Raw genomic sequence first — 23,202 nt, forward strand, 5'->3', positions numbered from 1 at the left:
CCCCCTCTAGCTACGCCACTGATCCTGGGAGGCCCAGTAATCTAGACCTTCATCCGGATTCTTGTGCCCCAGCGTCGTGACTGGTGTGTAAACGCTCCTGCTTGGAACCCAGCTGGACTGACTTTCCAAGTAGAGGAGCTGAGGATCCCATGCCGTTCGTTTCGCCAGCGCTCCCTGTTCCTAATCAATGGGACTCCCTTTCCAGCGTGAACCGTTTTCGCTCCAATGCTGTCAAGGGGAGCTTTGTGGGAAGTTCTGTAGCCGGGCTGGCCTCCTAGTGCTTGAGTGTAGCCAGGCACGTGGCTGGGATGGCCATCTCCTTTCTCCTTCTTCCCAGGAGGCTCGCCAAAGTGCGAGCGCGAGCATTTTTCTAGCAACAAGAAGCATTTTTCTACAACATTTTTCCTCTAGCAACCAGAGTCATTTTTTCTAGAACATGTTCCTAGCAACCCCCAGAAGCATTTTTCTAGAACATTTTTCTTCTGGCAGTTTTTCTAGAACATTTTTCCTCTGGCAGCCAGAGGTATTTTTTTCTAGAACATGTTCCTAGCAACCAGAAGCATTTTTCTAGAACATATTTCTAGAAACCAGACATAACAAACTTTTTTCCCTGTTATTCTTGCCTACTTTCTGGTTGTCAGGCCAACACGTTTAATATGACTGAGGTTTGGAATTTAATTTGGGGGTTTTAAAAAATTATTATTGGTCTTTTATTCTGTTATCAGATGGCAACCTAAAGAGGTTTTCTAAACCAGTTTGCCTCAAAAAAAAAAAAAAATGCGAATGCTCTTGTGTGGCTCTAATTCAACACTGTCATCAAGACTGTGGACGCTGTCCTGGGCACATGGACTGGGGATTTAATTCTGAAGAAATTAGACGCACAGTATTGAGCTGCGTCTATAGCAGGACCGTCAGAAACCTCCTGCGTTCCATCTTCAAACTGCAACAGTCTTGAGATGGAGACTGTTGGATGGAGATGTTGGAGCTGGAGACTTAAGAAGGAGCCCCAGTCTCAGTCCTTGGGGCTACCCCTCCCCCCACGCAGACAAACTCACAACATCCACCAAGGAGAAGAGCTCTGAAGAACTCCAAAGCTTACTCAAGTCTCTGTGATCTTTTAAGTGGTCCTCATAAAGAGATCTGCTCTGGTGTGGCAGCTTTTGGGTTTTTAAAACTATTATTATTATCACATTTCTATCCTCTCCTTCTTCTGAGAAGCTCAGAGCAGGTATATGAGATTGTTTCCCCTATCTTCACAACAAACCTGTAAGGTAGGCCAGTCTGAGAACTGGTGGCTCGCCAGAGATAATAGAGTTTGTTGGCTAAGTGGGAATCCGAACCCAGGTTTCCCTGGACTAGGAGCCATCCTGACTCCACTTCACATCATAATGCCATAGTTTTTCAGACACAACCCCAGATGCAGAAGAAGCCCATCTATATGTTTATATAGGCTGTTTTCTGGGGACTTCGCCATTGGTTCGCATCTGATCGTATTTGGTTATTTAAAACAAATAAAGACAGGTCATTGGAAGAATATTGTTGCTACTCAAATGGTATTAACCCATTTCTGTGCAGCCCACCAGAGAACACATTTGAACCCTGTTGCGTATATGCAACATTGGGCAGAAACGTTAACCTTACCTGAGGAGTAGTTTAGCTACATGACAGGTGATGCTTTGAGCCAACATATTTTACTGGGGAGTAAGCCCATTGATGTTTATGCCACGTAAAGGCTTCCATCCCCAAAGCTGCTAAACCGCAATTCTTGATTTTTGTTGTGGTTGTTCCGGAGATCCCTACTCAAGCCAATGGACTACTCGAGAAGTAAATTAGGTTATCATTTAACACGCAATTGTGAATTTAAAGGTTGCGATCCCTGCAGCCTGGGGCATGTTTACTCAAAAGTCTATCTTGCTGAGCTCAGTGGGACTTACTCCCAAGTAAGCACATATAGCTTTGCGACCTAAACCAATTATCTTGGAGGAAAGTATTTTTCAATGCAGTGAGCAGTGCACTTCGGAGTCATTCCAGGCAAAGGGGAGGGGGAGGGGCCGCTTGCACGGCGTGGTGAGGCTCCCTGCAAAACTTTGTGCTTAGCCCCCTCCTGCCTACACCACTAGAGGGGGGCAGAGCACTCAATTTTGCAGGGAGCCTCACCGCAGCATGCAAGCGTCCCCCTCCCCAGTGGCGTAGCTAGGGGGCCAAAGCACTGTTTTGCAGGGAGCCTCACCTCAGCGTGCAAGCGGCCCCCTCCCCAGTGGCGTAGCTAGAGGGGGGCAAAGCACTAAGCACAAGTCAACAGACAGGGATTGGGGCTGTAAGAATGTTCCATTGGGCAGTAAGATCCACCGACCTCAACACGGTTTACTTCCGAGTAGCACCTCGGCACACAAGCCCTTCCCATGCATCAATGCTCCGCTCTGCTGGCCTCCAATGGCAACCACCTCCAAGTAAACCGGTGTAAGGACTTGTGCTGGTGCGTTTTCAAATCCTGTCTTGAGATTGAAGGTGTCGGATGTAGTCAAGATGGCTTGAAGAAGGCCTTTCTCCCCTCTGTGCAGCAAACAGGCCTTTTTCCAGAGTGATGGGTGCCAAGATGTGTCTCCAAAATGGGGCTGCTCCCCCCCCCATTGTTTTCTGAGCCAAGTTTTCTCTAACAGCTGGAAGTGATTGGAAGGGGCTGTCTTAAGGAGACCCCCCGCTCTTCCTTTGACAGCTGATCAAAAGAAAATAGGTCACGCTTTTCAAACTTCTGTCCCCCCTGCCCTTAATTACTGTCTCTTGAAACAAAGGCAACATCTGCGCAACCTCAGCCCCTTGCAGACCCTCAGAGAGCAACCTGCTCTCTTTCTCTCCTTCTTGGAGAAGCTGGGACTCCAGGAAGGGGCTGTCTGCAGCAGCCGGACCCCAACCCAGCCAGTTCTCGGAAGCGATCGGCTGTTCTTAGGGGGTTTACAAAGGGCATGGTTATGTGCAAGGAATTGGGGAGGGGGACGACTGCGAGAGGCCTCCATCCTAGCTAGGCACATTTCCTTAAGAACAAGGCTATCCATCTCAATGGGGCTGACTGCACCCCCCAGCTAAGATGTCAGTGAAATGACAGGCGATCCCGCACCCCAGATCTGTCTACTCGGAAGTAAATCCCACTGAACCTCCTCCCCTACCATCTCTTGCTGTGTGGGCTGAATGGGGAAGTTGTCCAACGTTGATTTTGATCCGGTCCTTACGCCAGTTAGTTCTTGGAGGGGTATGGGCTCCATGGATCTCAAGAGGGATTTACTTCCGAGTAAATATGCCAGGACAGGAAGCATATTGGAAATGGCGGCAGGTGAGGCCATCCTTCGCAGCCTCGGCTCCCCAGCCGCAACATGGGGATCGGTGGTGTAGCTAGAGGGGGGCAAAGCACTAAGTTTCGCAGGGAGCCTCCCTGCGGCATGCAACCGGTCCCTTCCCTCCCATTTCGGGCGGGGGGGGAGCAAAAAGGAGGCGTATCGGGAGGGGGAGGGGCGTTTACACGCCGCGGGGAGGCTCCCTGCAAAACTTAGTGCTTTGCATCCCCTCTAGCTACGCCACTGTAAGGGTAGTCCTATGTCTACTCAGAAACAAGTCCCACTTGTGGCTTACAGCCCAATCCTACCCGCACTTTCCTGGGAGTAAGCCCCACTGACTCCAATAGGACTTACTTCTGAGTAGACATACCTAGGCTTGGGCTACCCCTTTCATGTAAATTGAATATGTTAGGATTGCAGCCTGGCTGTTGCTCGAGCTAGAGGTGTTTTGTCTCCGATGAGTAAAACAGGTTTACAATGGGCTTCCTTCTGAGTAAGACATATAACGCCGTCTTCAAACACCTCTAGCGATGCGTCCTAGGCAGGTCTACTCGAGAGTAAGCCGCCCCGATTGCGAGGGGATTTACTCCCAGGTGGGTGTGTCTAAGGTTGTAGCCCTGGTCACGCAAAAACGGGGGGGGGGGTGAGTTCCACTCAGGTCCTTGGGGCTTCCTTGCATACACACCTCAACGTACTGGACCCGATCCAGCCAAAATGAGGCCCCTGAAGGCCCACCGTGGCTTAAGGTCTTGAGCAGGGGCTGAACTCTATCGACTCCATGGTACTGCAACCGAAGCGTCGCCTTGGCTGGATTATGGCCATGGACCCAGATTTACTTCCAAGAAGTAAGAGCAGGTTCTCAGTTCAGATGTATTCAGGATCTCCCCCCCCCCCAGCCCTCCTCTATCTCACAAGCAACCTGGAACAAAGATCAGTTTTGACTTGTAGATTCCTCGGGGCAGAGCCTTCTCTCTCTCCTTTTGTTCTATCTAACCGCGGTGTGGTTGATCATCACCCCCATCTCATTGGGAAGGACTTCTAAGGAAACGTATTTTCAGGAATCCCGAATCCTCCCCCTCCCCCAGCCATCTGCATCCTCGGGACTGCCAATCTCTTGGTGTGCAAGGCCAGTCTCCAGAAAGGGACATCCCCTGATGTATAAATAGCACATCCATTATGCACATGCCCTCTTCGCTTGTGGTAGTGCTTGTTGTGTTGTTGTTGTAAGGCCAACTCCTCTGTCTACCTAGAAGGGCGCTGCAGCCTCGCTCTGGCTCCCCCCCACCCCCAGCGATGATCAACACAGCCGCTAATGAGCAGGCCTGCTGCATAAGAAGGGGAAGTTTGGCTAAGTTCCGTGGCCAGCTCCCTGCGAAAGGAAGGAGGCTGAGGCTGCAGTTCTAGCCACACTTTCCTGGGAGTAAGCTCTATTGACTCTAATGGGACTTACTTCTGAGTAAACAGGCATGACATTGGGCTCTGAGATGCTGCTCTCCCTGCGTGTAGCTCTGGAGCAGTGGAGAGGCAGGACAGCTGGCCAAGAACCACAGCTTTCCATAGACCTTGACACCGGTGGCATAGCTAGGGGGGCAAGGCACTAAGTTTTGCAAGGAGCCTCACCTCTCCCCCTCCCCTTCGGATCCATTCTGGGCGGGGGGGGGAGCAAAACGGAGGCGAATGACTGAGAAGGGGAGGGGGACGGGTGAGGATCCGTGCAAAACTTGTTACTGCTTGGCCCGGTCCAGCCAGGAGGCCACGCTGTGGTACCCCCCCTCTCCAGCCCGATCCTCTCCACGTTGGCTCTGGAGTCAGCCCACTGGATTCAGTGGGGCTGCCTCCCCCCCCCAAGTGTGCAGAGGGTGGCAGGCTTCCAGGCAGAGGTACCATCGCTGATCGTCTGCCAGAGGAAGATGGTGGCATTCCTTGGGATTGAGACCAGAACATTTCTTGCTGGGGAAGGGGGGTGTGTGTGTGTGGAGGGGGGGGGGAAGATATGTGAGGGGGTGTATGGGGGACGGTGTGTGTGAGGGAAGATGTGTTGGGGGAAGGGGTGTGTATATGAGAGAAGGGGTGTGGGGGGGAAGGGGTGTGTAGGGGAAGGGGTGTGTCTGTATGAGGGAAGGGGTGAGCGTGTATAGGAAGGGATGTATAGGGGAAGGTTTGTGTGTAAGGCAAGGGGTGTGTGGGGGGAAGGGGTGTATGGGGAAGGTGTGTGTATGAAGGAAGGAGGTGCGTATGTGTGGGAAGGGGTGCATGGGGGAAGGTGTGTGTGGGAGAGAGAGAGAGGGAAGATGTGTGTGTGTGTATGAAGGAAGGGGGTGTGTGTGTAAGAGAGAGAGAGAGTCCCACCTTGGCCAGCTCTGTTGTTGCAGGGATGCTGGGCATCCCCATCCCTTGAGCCCCCTCCCCACGACCCTCTGCGGTGCACTCACTGGCGCCCAGCTCTTGGGGGGAGGGTCCTCCCCGCTGCTCCCTTTGCGCTCCGCGTGCACCCTGGCGGCGGAGCAGGGCTGCCCCTCGGAACGCGCTCCCTCCTCGGCGCCTGCTTCCAGGGTCTGGGCATCACGCGCGGGCTCCTCCCCGGCGCGCTGCCATTGGCCGAGGCGCGCGGCTGGCGCCCGCTGAGTGGGCGAGGGGCGCGTCCGTCGCGGACAGGCGCGGCCCCTTTTCCCGGGGCTGGGCCGGGCCGGGCCGGGCTGGGCGGCGCGCGGCGCTGGCGACTCTGGACAGCTCCCGCCGGCGGAGCAGAAGAGGCGAGCGCGGCATGGGCTCGGACATGGCCGGGAGGCTGCGGCGGGAGGGGCAGCAGCAGCAGCAGCGGCGAGCGGGGCAGCAGCAGCGGCGCCGGCCGGGCTGAGCCGAGCAGCGCAGGGCAGGCGAGGGCTGGTGGCGCCTCTCCCTCCCCTCCCCCCCACCCGCACCCAGCACGCACCCAGACCCGCACCCAGCAGCGGAGGCCTCGCGGCGGGCAGGGAGGCGCCCCCGCGCATGGCCTGAATGAAGAGCGCCTGCACCGCCCCCCGATGCCTCCTCGCCAGGGAGCCTGCGGGCAGCTGCGCCATGAACGCCCCCCCGGAGCTGAGCCTGGAGGCGCTGCAGGGCGCGCTGCATGAGCAGGAGCTGATGGGCAGCGCCAGCCCGCACCACCCGCCGCCCGCGCGCCGCGGCCCCGGCGTCCAGGAGCGGCCGGCCCTGGTGGGCAGCCTGGCCTCGCTGCTGGACGGCCCGGGGGACTACCCGCTGCCTCTGCACCACGCCGCCGCCCTCAGCATGCCCTGCGACCCCTCCTCGCCGCCCTACACCATGAGCAGCACCTACACCACGCTGACGCCGCTGCAGCCCCTGCCCCCCATCGCCAGCGTCTCGGACAAGTTCCACCCGCACCCCCCGCACGCCCACCCGCACCAGCACCCGCACCCGCACCCCCACCAGCGCCTGCCGGCCAACGTCAGCGGCAGCTTCACCCTCATGCGCGACGAGCGCGGGCTGCCCCCCATGAACAACCTCTACGGGCCCTACAAGGAGATGCCCCCCGGCATGGGGCAGAGCCTGTCCCCGCTGGGCAACGGGCTGGCCCCCCTGCACGGCGCCCAGCAGGGCCTGCACAGCTACGGCCCCTCCGGCCACGAGAAGATGCTCAGCCCCGCGGGCTTCGACGCCCACCCCGCCATGCTGGCCCGCGCCGGCGGGGAGCAGCAGCACCTGCCCCGGGGGGGCCTGGGCACGCCGCCCGCCCCGCTGATGCCGCACCTGAACGGCATGCACCCGCACCCCGGCCACCCCGGCCACGCACAGGCGCACGGCCCCGTCCTGGCCCCCGGCCGCGAGCGCCCCCCCTCGTCCTCCTCCTCCGCGGGCACCCAGGTGGGCCCCTCCGGGCAGCTGGAGGAGATCAACACCAAAGAAGTGGCCCAGCGCATCACGGCCGAGCTGAAGCGCTACAGCATCCCCCAGGCCATCTTCGCCCAGCGGGTGCTGTGCCGCTCCCAGGGCACCCTCTCGGACCTGCTACGGAACCCCAAGCCTTGGAGTAAGCTCAAGTCCGGCAGGGAGACCTTCCGCAGGATGTGGAAGTGGCTGCAGGAGCCCGAGTTCCAGAGGATGTCGGCCCTCAGGCTCGCCGGTGAGTCCCTCGGGGGGCTGCGGGCGGGGGTGCCCCCCGGCTCGCCATCTGCCAGGGGACGACCCAGAGGCGCTCGCTCGGTCGTTGGGGGTCTTTCCTGGGAGGAAGGGGGCACCCACTGCTGAACAGGAACCCTGATGGGTGGGGGTCCCCTCTAGAGCTGCCTGGTAGGGGTCCCCAACAGAGCTGCCTAGAGAGCTCTCCAACTTGCTTCGGTTGTCCTGGGACCCCACCAACCGTGGTGGTTTTCCCAGTGGTGCTGCTCACTAGACAATACCCTGGTTAGGGATCCCTCCTCCTCTTCCTCCCCCCCCCGTGGACCTGTCCCTGCTCTTGACTGGGGTTTGTGCTTCAGCGTGTCTGAGGATTCTTGAGGGCAACATCTCGGAAGAGTTCCGGAGATGAGAACCTCCAGGCAGGAGCGAGTCAAATAGACCTTGTCTTGGAGAGGGTTGTGTTTTGTTGTGTTGTGGTGCCCTCTGACCCTCTGTGTATGTGCGTGTGCGACTTCGTTCCCTCCCGGTCAACTTCCCTTAAGCAGAAGAGGATTCTCCGATGCTTATTTGGGAGCAGCCTTGGAGAGCTGGTATAGCCTCTACTTCACACCCCATGTTGTGGGAGAGGATGTTGTGTCCCTGTGTGTGTCTGGGTGGGCGCTTTCGCAGCTATGAATCTCCAGTCTGGCTTTGGCACTGGAAAAGTGTGGCATCCCAACGCCTTCACCCTGCGCTTGCTGGAGTGGAAATGGGGGGGGGGGCAAAGGTGCCTTTCTTTCCACCCTCCACACCCCCCTTTGTCCCAGGTACGTGTGCAATCATTGCAAAGTCACCATCCGTGCAAAATGTATAAACCCACGCTCTGGGTGTGGGGAAAAAAAATGAGGCTGGGAGAACTGAAGCCAGCAGATGAATGCATCAGAAAGTCCCTTTGGAAAGGGGGGGGGCGGCTATTTTCTGCAGAACAGATTGGATCTATTGGAAGGGGGAGGGGAGGGATGGAGAACAATCACACACACATATATATATATATTGTACTGTATATTGTTCTTTTGATGTGCCGAGTTGTTTACGGTCGCCCTCTAGCGGCGGCAAGGGGAAGTCTCCTGTTCCTCTATTGTTCTAGAGATGGCAAAGATGATTTTCGTCCATTAGTGAGGTCTGTGGGTGTCATGAGAAAAATATGAGTGTATAGATTGTGGAGGAGTAAATCACCCTGCGAAAGGCAGGCCAGGGAGTGTGTGTGTGTGTCTTAGATGATCGCCAATCTTCCCAGCATAATTATATTTAATGAACGAAAGCTTGAAATACCCTGGGAAGGGAAGATTTAGAGGTGGGGGGGGGGGAATCCTATTACATTATACATTACCAGGGGAAGCTGCCTGCGTCACTAGTTAGTGATGCCACACTTAATAAGCAAAGCGTGATGAGTTTCCCACCAGAGCTTCCCGAATTCTTCCATCCTCAGCATGGTGGCCAGATACATTGGAGGACAGAGTGCCTCTGCCTTCAACCATTGGAGAGCAGAGGGAATTCTGATGTGTGCAACTCAACATGGAAGGGTGTAAAAAGCTACACCTGCCCTAATGCGCGCTTCTATGCCATAGCTAAAGGCGCTCTGAGCCCAAGCCTGGCCATGTTTACTCGGAAGTCCCATTGTAGTCAATGGGGCGTACTCCCAGGAAAGTGTGGCTAGGACTGCAGCCTAAGAGCCCAAGCCTGTGCCTGTCTACTCAGAAGTAAGTCCCATTATAGTCAATGGGACTTACTCCCAGGAGAGTGTGGAGAGGGTTGTAGCCCCTGCCCTCCACAGTGTCTGGTCATCCTGATCCTCACCCAGCCAGTGGACGGGGGGAGGGGGGATTGGTCAGGTGAAGCCTGTTGGGTTTGGGGACTTGGGGAAGGTCTTTTGTTTCCTACTCCTTCCAGTTGGAGGTTTTTAGACAGGTTCCTGACGTTCATATAGACACCCCATCAGTGTGCCATGTTGGGGGGGGAGATGCGCCGGAGACCCGGAATCCGTCCTCTCTGGAGTGCCTCCTCCTTCACCTGTCGTGCGATTGATTCTGGTCTGGAGCAATTAATCGTTGGCTGGTATCGATTAGCCGGAGAGAAAGCGACACAGTAATACCTTTCGGAGGGGCGACGACTTTGAGTTTCTCTGCGTCCTCTCCCCCATTGAACACACCCTGGAGCTCGGTCTTTTAGGGCTATGCACATTGCCCTCTTACACCCCCCCCCCACCCCAAGAGAGGAGGGGATGCTTTTTTCCTGGCACGTCGACGATGATTTATTATTAATTAGCATTCGTGCTCGCTTAATTATTGGGGGGGGGGTCCAGGGGCTCGTGGAAAGCCTGCGCAGGAGAGAGGGGGCGAGAGGCAGAGGGTGCTTGTCGTGTGGTGTGACTCTGGCCGTGTGGCTTGATAGCCTTTGTTCGTGTGTGTTTGTGTGCGATTGCACCTGTCACCCTTTCCCCCTAACAAGACAGTCTGGAGACATGGTGTAGTCAAATAAGAACTTCTTTCCCAGCGCCTACCTCCACCCCCCACCCCCCGCGCTTCCCCTCTTCCCCTCCCCTTCTCTTTGGGTCTTAGTGATGATAGTTAACGTGAGGAACATCTGAATTGGTCTATCGACCAGGCCTTCGCGTGGTATTCCCCTTTTTAATAGCAAGGTTGTTTGGACTAATAAAACAAAGCGTGGGGGAGCGTGGGGGGGGGAGTTTCTGCATGGCTCGTGCTTGCGATTTCCTCTGGCTTAGCAGGTCACTCAGAAGGACCCAGATTCTTTGATATGATGATGACGTATTTATGGGGAAAAGAATTTCAGTAGAAGGAGAACATATTTTGGGATCCGGAGGGGAAACAGACCTCTGTTCGGTGCTTTTTAAGATGCCAGTCCTCAGCCCCTTTCTTTGGAAGTAAAGCCCACTGATTTCGGTTGGATTACCCGCGTGTAATTGTTCCCGCTCTCGAAATTTGAAAGCTTCTTCTTTAGCTGACCTTCAGAGCGGCCTCATCCTTAAAATCAGAAAGATGATTTTTTGAAAGGTTGAAAAAAAATCTTGCATGATCATGCTGCTGTATTCAAGTTATAGATATAGATAAAGGTGCGTGTATATGTATATATGTGTATATATATGTGTATATCTATAAGATATAAAGTGTGTATAAGTATATGTGTGTATATTTGTGTGTGTACGTATATTTCAGATATACGTATTCACTCACCTTTATATCTGTATGTGCGTATATCTATATTTAAGATATAGATATAAAGGGGTGTGTATATGTATATGTGTGTATAGGTGTGTATGTCTATATTTAAGATATACATATACACACCCCTTTGTATCTATATGTTAAATATAGATATACACACATGTGTGTATATGTATATGTGTGTATATATGAGTGTATTTCTATATTTACACACACCTTTATATCTATAACTTGAATATAGATATACAGACATTTATACACACACCTATATATCTATATGTGTGTTTATCTATATTTAGGATATATATAATGTGTGTGTGTGTGTGTGTGTGTGTGTGTGTGTGTGTGTGTATATATATATATATATATAAAGGTGTGTGTATATATGGATATATATGTGTGTGCGTATCTATATATAAGATATATAGATAAAGGTGTGTATATGTATATATGTGTGTGTATATATATACAATCACACATATTGTAATAATATAATTATGATATAATATTATTATATATTATAATAATTTTATATCTGCCTCTCTCTATATGTGTGTGTCTGTGTGTATAAATATAAACATGTGTGTAGGCGCACTGAAAACAGCGGGATTTCCTTCCAGCCATTGCCTGGAAGGCAGTTACAAGCCAGTTAAGCCGACAAAACTGGTCTATCTGAGCAGGTTTCACATTCAGCTACCAGCATTTTTCATGGCCCTTTATTTATCTTGGCCATTTAACATGTGCTCCATTTGAAATAGCTTTGGGGAGGGGGGCCAAAGCACTTTCGGCCCCGTTTGGGCGTGGGATCCGAGGATCTGTATTCGAATTAACCTGTTTTGCAACAAGTGTTTAGCAACGAAGACTCTTCTCCCTGCTCCGGACGCGGCGGATGTGACCAAACCAAACGCACCTTTGTCGTTTGTGTAGGGAAAGTTGCTGGCTGTAGAAGGATCCGATTTAGAGACTACACATCATTAACTCTGGACAGTAGCTGCAAAGACCAGTAAAGGGGGGGGGGGGAAGAGAACAAAAGACCTCTCTCTATGAATTATTAAAAGAAATCCCATTGCTGACTGAGAGCTGGGGGAATAGGGAAGAGGTGAGGAGGAGGAGGGTGCCAAGTCTTCTTTGGTTGGGGCTGGGTGGGCATCAGAGCCGAAGCCCGGCAGGGGAAGGAAGGCAGGAGAGAACTGATGGCGTTTATCCTGCAATCTTTGACTTGTTTCTGAGTAAGAGGGAGGGGAACAAAAACTCCTTTTGCTGTAGTCAATTTCAGCACCGCACTGTATGGTGCGGCTGGGGAAAGCCTGGTCAATTTCAAGAGCCCTGCTTGGGCGACCAGGGTGCTTTGGTCTCTCTCTCTCTCTCTCTCTCTCTCTCTCTCTCTCTCTCTCTCTCTCTCTCTCTCTCTCTCTCTCTCTCTCTGTGTGTGTGTGTGTGTGTGTCTTTCTGCACACCATTAAAAATTCATGCTCATCCCCACAGGGAGAGATGGGCCGCTGTGCTGGGCTGATTTCTTTACATATTTAATGTCTATTTAGGCTGTTTGTCCGAGCAGAAATCAGCCTGCGAAAAGCCTCCATGGGTGTCTTTTGATGAGTTTATTTCCCCCCCCCCAAATTAAAGAAAATCCCTCCTCTCTCCCCCCTCTCCCTCCCCCACACTGATTTTCTGTCCGGGTGGTGGACGGGGCTACAGTCCTCACCCTCAGTGGCGTAGCTAAAGGGGGACAAAGCGCTAAGTTTTGTAGGGAGCCTCACCGCAGCGTGCAAATAGGGAGGCTCCCTGCAAAACTTGGTGCCTTTCCCCCTCTAGCTACGCCACCACTCACCCTCATTATCCAAGCGCCCTGCCCTGGCTGGGAGAACACTCCAGTTAATTGTCTTCACCTTTGCAATAAATGCCATTTATGCAAAAAGAGCCCCCCATCCTCTCCTTCTGCCCCTTCCATCCCTAAATGTAACGTTTTTTCAATTAGGATGAGCAACAGCGCCAGAGGAGGGGAGGGAGAGGGCCGGGGGTCGCGATGCTGCCCACGGAGAGGTGCACCTCCGTCCTCACTCGATCACCCCGCGCTCCAGGGAGAGAGTCAGGCGGAGCCCCTGCCTCTGCTCCAGGTTCCTTCCACTGATTGTTAACGAGCGGCAGCTTCCCCCCCCCCCCTTAATCTGGAACTAATATTAGTGCTATTAGGAAGCTGTCATTTCGATTAACACCCGGTGTTCCTTAATTACCACCCCCTCCTTCGACCTCCCCCCTTCATCTTCCTCTGGGGAGGAGAGGGGGGAAGGTATTGTCAGCAAAGGACTGTAGCGTTGTCAGTTCCTTGTTGTGGCTGGTTCTGGATGTGCAATTGTCGCTGAGCTGATTCAGAGCATCATCAGATTCTGTGTGCCTAATTGGCACATGAGCACATGGTCTCTTCCCACTTGGATCAATGCAGATGCTTCTGTTTGCAAACAGGGTTATGATCTCTCCCCCCTCCCTCCCACCACCCCCCACACACCCTTTTTGCATAATCTACATTTGTTGTTGTTTTTTGGCTAATTTCTTTTTAACTGTAAGCAGAGACACCTTCAGGTTAGGGAGTCCAGCAGAGATGTCAATGGGTCTAAAGGATCCCAAAGCCAGGAGTCCTGGCCACAACAAAGGAAATCACAGCCTAAGGAAGCCCATGCAGGACAAATGAATGGTGAGATATGCAGATCAGTTAATATCAACATGCAGGGCACAAATCTAGCCACAATTAAGCACTCTCAAGCACAAAGGGGGAGCTGCTTACATCTCTAGGGTGTAGAGATGGATCACCGGATCCTGCCTGGGGTGTGCTTGCAAGATTTGTTTCTCTGGATGAGGGCGTGTGATGGATTTCTGCTAAACTGGGTTTTAGCTTTCATGGTCATTTTTAGATAGTGATTGCATTTCGGTGTTTATAGTTAGCTGCCCAAAGATCTATGAATACAGGGCTATAAATCAGAAGAAATAATGTAGGACACAGGCAAGGAAAGTGAATGAGGACTGCAAAAGGGGAAAAGAATAATCGTCCGTAAACATACGGATAATTTAAAATATAGTATAATCAGTCAACTCTATGGAATAATTTAGGCAGGGATCTATTGGGAACTCCCTCCTGCCCAAACACCATTGAAATGAATGGAGCACCTGTGGCTCATTCACTTTAATGGAGCTTTTCTAGGTGAATCTCCCAGTTCTTAAGTGTGGAGTGATATTTCCTAAACAGGTTTATTAAGAGCAAAGTCAATTGGATTGTTAAAACTAGGATGTAGTTCTAATTTTTTTATTGATTTCATTCGGGCTGCATCATAGAACTTAGTGATAATGGTTATGCAGCACATGTTTAACTCAGATGGCGATCCTATCATGCAAGCTGATGGGGGGGGCAAGCCTCATGCCACAGAATGTGTAGAATTGCAAGGTAGGGGTGCAGTTCTGTGGAAATTTACTTGGAAGCAAGTCCTATTGAACTGACTACTGAGCAGTTAAAGTACGTTCATGTCACTAGCCACTTTCTGAGAGAGCCAAGCCCAAGGAAATGGACAGCCTTATACTTACTTCACTATCCAACTGGTACTACTTTGTGTAGGATCACAGCACTACTGAAATCTTGCTACAAGGAAAATAAAATAGCAACAGCAAGCATAAGCAAATAATCACGACCTACACAAATCTATGGATAGCATAATGCACATTTTTGTTAACTTTTTTAACAGGACTAGTTTCTAATTATAGCTATGTGTACCTGCCTCTCATTTAGCAAGAGGGATAGAGGGTTTGGACACATACCTCTTGAATGGATTGTAATTCTGAATGTGATCCTAGGCAGGGAAAAGTATGCTGTGGGCAGGGGACAGCTCTCAGCCTGCACCAAGTAAACAAGCACAACCAAAATATGACTGCTGAACAGTGATGACCAGTGCTCCTGTCTTGAGAGGAAGAGAGCCAATTTCCTCCCCTGGCCCAAAAGGGTATCTGTATTGTTGAATCTGTTAGCACTAACTTGCAACTTGGTGGAGAGATCTATGAGAGCAGCACTGTGTGTAGCCCATCCTGTTCAAGCGTGCAAGATCCCTGCTCAGAGCCTGTATAAGTAGCATATGTGGATGCATATTTTTGGGCTTCCATTTTTATCTGTGCCTAGGTGCATTTGAAAGTAATACTTGGTTGTGGACACTTCTGCTTTTGCTTAGTATTTATTCCATGTTGGGTCTGTGACCGTAAATAAAGAATGCTGATAATGATGATGGTATATATTCCATAATAAATGGAATAAATAAATATAACCAAAATATTATGAATTTAAACTTATTGTAAACTTTTAATTTACTTAATTAGATTTATTTTTGTCATATGGGAGTTGTTAAAAATTTTCCTGCTTGATGATGTCACTTCCAGCCATGACATCACTTTCAGGTTTATGGGATCACTTCTGGTGGGTCCTGACAAGTTGCTATTCTAAAAAGTGGGTCCTGGTGCTAAAAAGTTTGAGAACACTGGACTATACTATACGGTAGTTGCAAAATGTGTAATGAGAAGGGAAAGACCATTAATTAGTGTTAGAGAACATGCTTTGCATTCAAGTCTGAGGTTCAGTGCTTGGCACTGATGGGAGTCACTGTCTGAGGCCTCAGAGTAGACCATGTTGGATTTAGATACTGGTCTGGTTCACTAAAGGAAGTTTCTTACATGGGCAGCAAATACTCTGTACCAAAACACTCTTATAACTTGTTAATGCCATCCTTACCTACCTGTAAAATGGGGATTGTATTGATCAACTGAAGAAGGTTGTTGTGAGGACCAAGCAGGAATAAATTTGAGCTCTGCTTACTTTGAATTGCAATTAAGTCATTTTCCTTGTCTTAACTCTGAGTACATGTGCTTATGGGACTGAGGAAGTATGTGCATTTAACCAGATTCTTATACCAAAATCAGTACATGCATGATTCCTGCATGTGGGCAATAGTATAGCTAGAGTGGGTGCAAAACACTAAGTTTTGAAGTGGCATGCAAGTGGCCACTGCCCTTCTCCTTTGGAGCCATTCCCTCCATTTTTGCCTGTTTTGCTCTCACTGCCCAAAATGGCTCCAATGCATGCTACAGTGAAGCTTCCTGCAAAACTTAGTGCTTTGCACCCCCTCTAGCTATACCACAGCATGTGGGGCATGGTCCAGCCAGATGTAAGCATTTTTAACTCTCCCTTGCTTTAAGTGGAGAGATCTAAGAAAGATCTTATGTATAAGAATAGATTTTCCATAGAGAGAACAACTTACACTTGTGTTGGACCATTAGGCATTTTTAAGTGCACACTTGATAATAGTTCCTATATAGTAGTAGGAAACAGCTATAGCATCTCAATTCTATGTTAGCAAGCCCCACTGAGCTCATTGAAACTTATGGTGGGGTAAACATGCATAGGATTGGGCAGAATGCATATTTAAGATGTCAGTAAATGAGTGTGAAGTACTTTGTACATGAGCCTTTGCTGAAATCAAAGCAAAAACTGCAAATGCCTAATAGAGGTGTTTGGAAATGGTGTTATTTATTTTACTCAGAAATAAGGCCACTGTGTTCAGTGAGACTTAGACTGTAAACTATCTCACTCACTGGAAACAAAACACCTCTAAGGATTTTGTTGAACTTGCTTCCAAGGTCATGTAATTAGGGCCACTGTCTAAGTAATGCACACAGTCCCACAGTTCCCTGATCAGTTCAGTTCTGTTTTAACCTGTAATGATTGCAGAGGCCATTCTGATCTGATGATCATGTTGAAGTGTCCCCATGGCTTAAGCCATTTCTGCCCAATGTTGTATACATGCAACAGGGATCAAATGTGTACACCTGTGGGCAGGGCAGAAATGGGTTATGCAATGTCCCTGATTTTCTGCTTACATTTCTATTCTTTTGAATTTGGCTAAATTCCCCTCAAATGGCTACTGTTGGAGCATATCAAAATAGCATGATGAGGAGTTTGGGGGGAGGGGGGTTGGGCACTTCTGCTGGGTTGCAAATTGTATTTGGTTCAGAGCATTCTTGTTCCTTGGTTGAAGTACCCCAGGTTCCCTAAAGACCATGGACCAGGCACCCTTGACTTGGTGGAGCATACTGTGGTAGGACTTCTTTGCTGCCACCCCAGTGGGTCACTAATATCTTGTGGCCACATGAGCAGCGCCCCTGTGGCCTTCTTGCTTTTATGTGGACAGCTGAAGACTTTGATAATAACTCTTGGATGGAGTGATTTGGCCCAGAGATTACTTGGTGTTGATCCTCATTTTATGAACATGCAGATCTTCTAAACATATGATGATGCAATCCATGCCTCATTTCAGTTTTATAACAGTTCATGTTTTTCTTTTTGAGGTATTTTGCCCCTGTTTTTCACCCATTCCCTGAGCCTCTGTGTCTTAATGGAATGGTATTGGGTTAAGATCTTACGAACATTTGAAAATGCCATATGTGGAATCAGATAACACAGGCCTGAAAAATTGAGGGTCAGAACAACATTTTTCCCAAAAACTTATGGTGGTTTTATATGAATTTGGGGTGCTGATTCCAAAAGTGACATCGGTTTTACTCTATCACTTCTAGCTTTGGAGAGATGGCATAGCCTCATTAGCGAATGGTTCAAGCAGCTTCCTTGTGAAGAAGTCATAACATAGGCTTCCTCATAAACAGTGGTCTCCATGTGTAATTGGTCCATCTAGTTTTTGCATTGTTTGTTCTGATTCAGTGTCATAGCTAGAGGGGGTGCAAAGCACTAGGTTTTACAGTTGCCTGAATGCGACATGCAAGCAGCCCTTCCCCCTCCCCTCCAGAGCCATTCCAGGCAGTGGGAGCAAAACAGAAGCATTTGCCTCCATTTTGCTCCCACCCCCCCCCCCGGAAATGACTCTAAAGAGGAAGGGGATGGGCTGCTTGCACATCATGTACAGACGCCTGCAAAACTTAGTGCTTTGCACCTCCTTTAGCTACACGGCTGCTCTGACTGACAGCTACTTTCTAGAGTTAGACGAAAGTATTTCCCAACACTGACTACTTGAATCTTTGGTTAAGGACCAACCCTTGGGTCTTCTGCAGGCAAAGTAGGTGCTCTGACACTGAATTATCAGCCCTCTCCCATGAATGCAATGTACTGTACTAAGGCTATGTACCTAATGCAAATGTAGTGCTTCTTCCCTATCTCAGTCTGGCCTGAACAGGCACACATTGTCTGGGTCTAGGTGGTTCTTCTGATTGTGGAGAGCAAGAGGAAAATTAGGCCGCAGTGTGTCAGTGATCCAAAACTGTGTGACATGTCCTTCAAGGGAAAGCTGCTTGTGCTTTCTATGCTGGTGGTGATGGTGTTTTAAGTACGCTGTGTTGTTCATATTGGAATTAAATTAATACCCCAATGGCTATTAATCCTCCTTCATTTAGTGGAACTTTACTGCTGTGCAATCACCTGTTCCAGCTTCTATCATTTTTCCTGGGGATGGTTTCTAATCCAGACCACTCACAACCCATCAGGCAATTCTTGGTTCAGATCTCAGGGTTGCTATGAACTCCATAGGTAGCTTTCTCCCTCATACTCGGACTTGAGTCATATGGGCAGGCTTGCCCCACAAACAGCTTGAGTTTGGGGCTGAAATCTGCTCAGCCCAGGGCAACGGAAATCACTTCCTCTTACCCCGGGGTGAGCCGCTGCAGCCCCAATGGGTCTACAGTGGGCCACCTAAAGAAGTCCTGAGCAGACTGGAGAGTCAGGATCCAGCATAAGTGCTGGGGGGGTTGGCCCCCTCTCCCGCCACCCACCCACAGGCACACCCCTGTTTTGCTCCCCCCACCTGGAATAGCTCCAAAGGGGAGAGGGAGGGGATGCTTGCAAGCGTTTTGACCCCCCACTAGCTACGCTTCTAGGCACAGGTCCACTGCAGGCCCCCCCCCCCGGGACTGGGAAGGAGGGCGAGGCCTGCCCCACAAGTGGAGAGTGCTTGTGGGGTGGGGGCCCTCCCTCCTCCTCTGTTTGTTTCCAGTCCTCGCCTGCGCGCCCCTGCGGTTGTGTCACTTTCTCCAGCCGACGTGTCTATGGAGGCGGATCGATGCTGATAATGTTGCGAAGATTAAAAGCGCATTAATGCTGGCAACGACACGGGAACGTGCGCGCCCAAGTCCGCATTGATCGGCCAGGAACCCGAGCCGGCGCCTTTCCAGGAACAGCGAGCGGACGGCGCTCGCCTTTCCCAGCAGCGGCATCAAAGGCTTCCACCCCCCCCCCAGCCAGCCAGACCCCCCCAGCTCTCTTAGTCTGGGCAGCTTGCTTGTCTGGCTTGACCACCCCCCCCCCCCGGACTCTTTGCCCTTCCCTTCCTGCGTTTGCACCAGTCCCATTCCAGTGGCATAGCTAGAGGGGGGGCAAAGCACTAAGTTTTTCAGGGAGCCTCACCGCAGAGTGCAAGGGGCCCCTCCCCCTTCAGAGCCATTCCGGGCAGGGGAGCAAAACAGAGGCGTATGCCTTTCTTAGCCTGGATTCTCATCCCACCAGTGGCGTAGCTAGAGAGGGGGCAAAGCACTAAGTTTTGTAGAGAGCATCCACGCAGCGTGCAAGGGACCCTCCCCTTCGGGGCTGTTCCAGACTTTTGCCTCCATTTTGCTCCCCTCCCCCCCGGTTTGGAATGGCTCCAAGGGGGAGGGGCCCCTTGCACTCTGCATTGAGGCTCCCTGAAAAACTTAGTACTTTTCACCCCTCTCTCACTACGCCACTGCCCAATTCAGACACTGGGAATTGATAGAGGGGGAACAATTGCCAGTGGTCACCTCCCTCCCAGGGCAAATGAAAGCGGGAGGGGGGTTAAACCCCTACCCCCCCATGACCTTGAAAGAGGACCAGGCACCCCAAAATGTAGAACATTCAAGAAAAATGTAGGACATGAGAAAAGAAAAGCTAAAAACAGTCATATATTGATTTTGTGTGGTTAATTTAAGCACTATATTACTTATTATTAATTTTAAACTATATTACATAGAATTTATTAATTACAAGAAGGCTGTGTGCTGCCTGCAGGGACTTGCTCATAGGGAAAAGAAGGACATTTAAATTCTTTTCCAGGACACGCGGCTAAGAAGAGGACGTGTCCTGTAAAAAGAGGATGTCTGGTCACTCTGTGCCTCCCCCCCCAGCAGCTATCCAAAAATAATTTGCACACTTGGAGAGGAGCACAATCTGCAAATGAGTTTGAAGGGGGTTTGTGTTCACACTTGAACAGCGTTCACTGTTGATTCGAACTGATGCCCACGTTGCTTTAAGGCTGCCGTCCTGTCTGAACCCATTTACTCTGAAGTAATTGCGCATGAACACTGCCACTGCGGAGAGCATGATTTAGGCAGAAGAGAGCCTTGGAGCCCAATCCTATGCATGTCTACTCAGAAGTAAGTCTCATTATAGTCAGTGGGTCTTACTCCCAGGTAAGTGTGGGTAAGGATTTCAGCCTTACTCTCTAGTAAGTGCACACAGTGTCCCCACTTGCTTCATTTGAATTAAGCTGCTAGCAGTCACTTTGAAATGGGCAGGGAAGGACCAAAAAAAATCACCTTCCATCTTTTGATTTCAGGGGATCAAGGCCATCGTTTGGTAGTGTAAATGCCAGAGAAATCAATGGGAATTCTTTCCCTGTGATCAGTCCTGGAGATTCATCTCCTCCCTCCAAATGAAACCCACCCTCTTGGAAAGAAATCCCACTGATTTCAGTGCAACTGACTTCTTAGTTAACTGCCTGGATGATTCAGGTCAGCACTTTGGTTGAACTGCTTGTGGATCGTGCAGTCGTCTACAGCAGCTGAAATCCAAATACTTCAGACGGCAGTCCTAGGCACACTGAGGAGGAATAAGCCCCTCTGAATTCACTTCTGCATAAGAATGCATGACATTGGGCTATTAATTTTTTAATTGGGACCCACTCCAAAATTGGGAGCAGACTGTAGGGAGCCCTGATTTCCTTTGCTAGCAGGTTCTGCCCCAAACAGGCACAGAAATCAGAAATCATCTCCAAACATGCAGTGCCAGGCTTTTTTGTGACCAAATAAGTACGTAAAAAACTGTGCATTTTTACATGGGTTATGAAAATCCTCTTCTGTATAACCCTGTGCCCATCAAAGGTCAGGCAGCTGCCTACCTGGCCTAATCAGTGGCATAGCTAAGGGGGTGCAGGGGGTAGCAGCTGCACCGGGCACCAAGCTTTAGGAGGGCAAGAAACTGAACTTGAAACTACTGGTCAAAATTGTGAAAATCTTGGTATGTATGAATAATACCATCATGTTATATATCTTTGGAAAGGTAATTTAATGCTGAATGCAATGAAACATACTGCATTGGAATATCTTTATTCTATTCTATTCTTTATTCTATCAATAATAAAATTCTTTATTCTATCAAAAATAAAGAATTCTATTTGATAGAATATTCTTTATTCTATCAAAAGTTATGGCCAATTAACCAGAACATGAAAACAAAACTGCCTTATGGAACAAGAGATGAATTTTCTTAACTCGAAACTGACCTATGAGACTGATTATTCTGAGATCCAATAACATGTTATTAGGTTATTGACATGTTGCAATGACGTGTTATCATGATACAGCATGAAAGCAATAAGGTGTTAATATGAGTCAGCTCTCATTTCCATGTATCATAATACAGTTACCCTTGCTTATTGGGTAAAAAGGCACTTTTTCAAGTGGTGCCCCTCTTATATTTAGCAGGGGAAGAATAACCATCCCTCTTCATCCCTGCACAATGTTTCAAACCAATCAGGGGCACATTTTTTATTTATTTACTTAATTAAATTTGATTTTGTGGAGGGGGGGGGAGTACAAATGTTCTTTGACCCCAGGTAGCAGATAGATGCCTTAGCTATGTCACTGACTGGGGCGAGGCAGCAGAGCAAGTGGGTGGCGTGCTGCCGGGGGGGGGGAGGTGGATTCTTCCCAATTTTTACTTTTTAAAAGCCTGGGAATGACGTCACTTCCGGTTGTGACATCACTTCCGTGGCAACATTTTGAGCTTGGAGCCGGGCTACACAATCATTAGCTATACCACTGGGCCTAATGATAGCACTGACCCTGCCTTCAAGGCCTTGTTTCTAAGTAGGAGGCCCTACAGCGCTTCCACTTGATGTGAATCCTTCATATGTGAGCAATTTGATCCTGTATTCTACTCATATATATGTGTATATATGTGTATATATGAGTGTGTGTGTGTGTGTGTATATATATATATATATATATATATATATATATATATATATATATATATATATATATATATACACATCACAGTTATTTGGAAAAAGTCCCCCATGGACATAATGGGATCACTGGCATAGCTAGAGGGGGTTGCAAAGCACTAAGTTTTGCAGGGAGCTACACTGCACTAGTGCTTTGCACCCCCTCTAGCTACACCACTGGTCAGAATCCACTGAATTTTGCAGGGCTTTCCTGTAAGTAAAGAAACTGGCTATATCACTCTGTAGGCAGGTGTGGATCTCAAGCAGGCACAGTTCCACTGGAATTGAGATTATAAACCCAATCTTATGCATACCTACTCAGAAGTAAATCCCATTATAGTAGTTGGGGCTTACTCTCAGATAAGTATGAATAGGATTGTAACCTTGGTTCTCAGTAAAAAAATAAATAAATCAAGGATCCTGGATTCGGATTATTTAAATGCCATAGGATTAATGTAAAGGATTCCTTTCCTTGAATCATAAATTCCCAGTACACCAGCTTGATTTCTTTGTGGATTGTCTCAGGTGTTCAGAGACAAATGTACAGTGTGATCCTTTTTTTTTCTTGCAGGCATCAAATCCCCTTCACTGCTCTGTCCCAAACCTAAAGCTTAATGTACTCAACAGAACTCAGCCCCTCCCCCCTAATCTTGCAGTTCTGAAATTTGTACCCACCACCTGGGACTTTCAGCCGTTTTGTAGACTGAATGGAAGGTCTCTTGAAGCCAGTGGCATAGCTAGAGGGGGGATGCAAAGCACTAAGTTTTGCAGGGAGACTCACCACAGTGTACAAGCCTGTCCCCCTCAGAGGCATTCTGGGTGAGAGGAGGCATGCCTCTGTTTTGCTCCCCCTCCCAGTCTGGAATGCCTCAGAAGGGGAGGGACCCCTTGTACCCTGCAGTGAGGCTCCCTGCAAAACTTAGTGCTTTGCACCCCCTCCAGCTACGCCACTGCTCGGGGCATGTGAAGAATGCAGGTGGTCACTCAGAACCAAAGCCCACCCAGCTAGCAAGAGCAGGGAGCAGGACTTCCAGGCGGAGTTGAACTTATTTTATACAACTATTGCTCTTGCCACCATCAGCAAGATGGTGATGTTAAAAAAAACATTTTGTTAAAAAAAAAACACATCGAGGGGGCAGAGATGAGACCAGAGAAAGCCCCAAGAAATTCAACAATGATGCCTCAATAGTCCGTTGAACATTTTATGCGCGCTGCTTTACTCAGGAATACGGTAGCCCTCCCTCCCTCCACCATCCT

General features: G+C 49.7%; 1 protein-coding gene across 1 annotated transcript in view; it reads left to right on the top strand.

The window, feature by feature from the left end:
• Window positions 1-23,202, top strand: part of ONECUT2 (one cut homeobox 2) — an 89,849-nt gene that overhangs the window by 6,748 nt on the left and 59,899 nt on the right. Inside the window, exons 2-3 of the mRNA XM_066618106.1 lie at window positions 5,985-6,149; window positions 6,513-7,452. Coding sequence (XP_066474203.1) covers window positions 5,985-6,149; window positions 6,513-7,452 — 1,105 coding nt within the window. The remainder of the gene's footprint in view (window positions 1-5,984; window positions 6,150-6,512; window positions 7,453-23,202) is intronic.

Source organism: Tiliqua scincoides, chromosome 2, assembly GCF_035046505.1.
Source record: "Tiliqua scincoides isolate rTilSci1 chromosome 2, rTilSci1.hap2, whole genome shotgun sequence".
NCBI lineage: Eukaryota > Metazoa > Chordata > Lepidosauria > Squamata > Scincidae > Tiliqua > Tiliqua scincoides.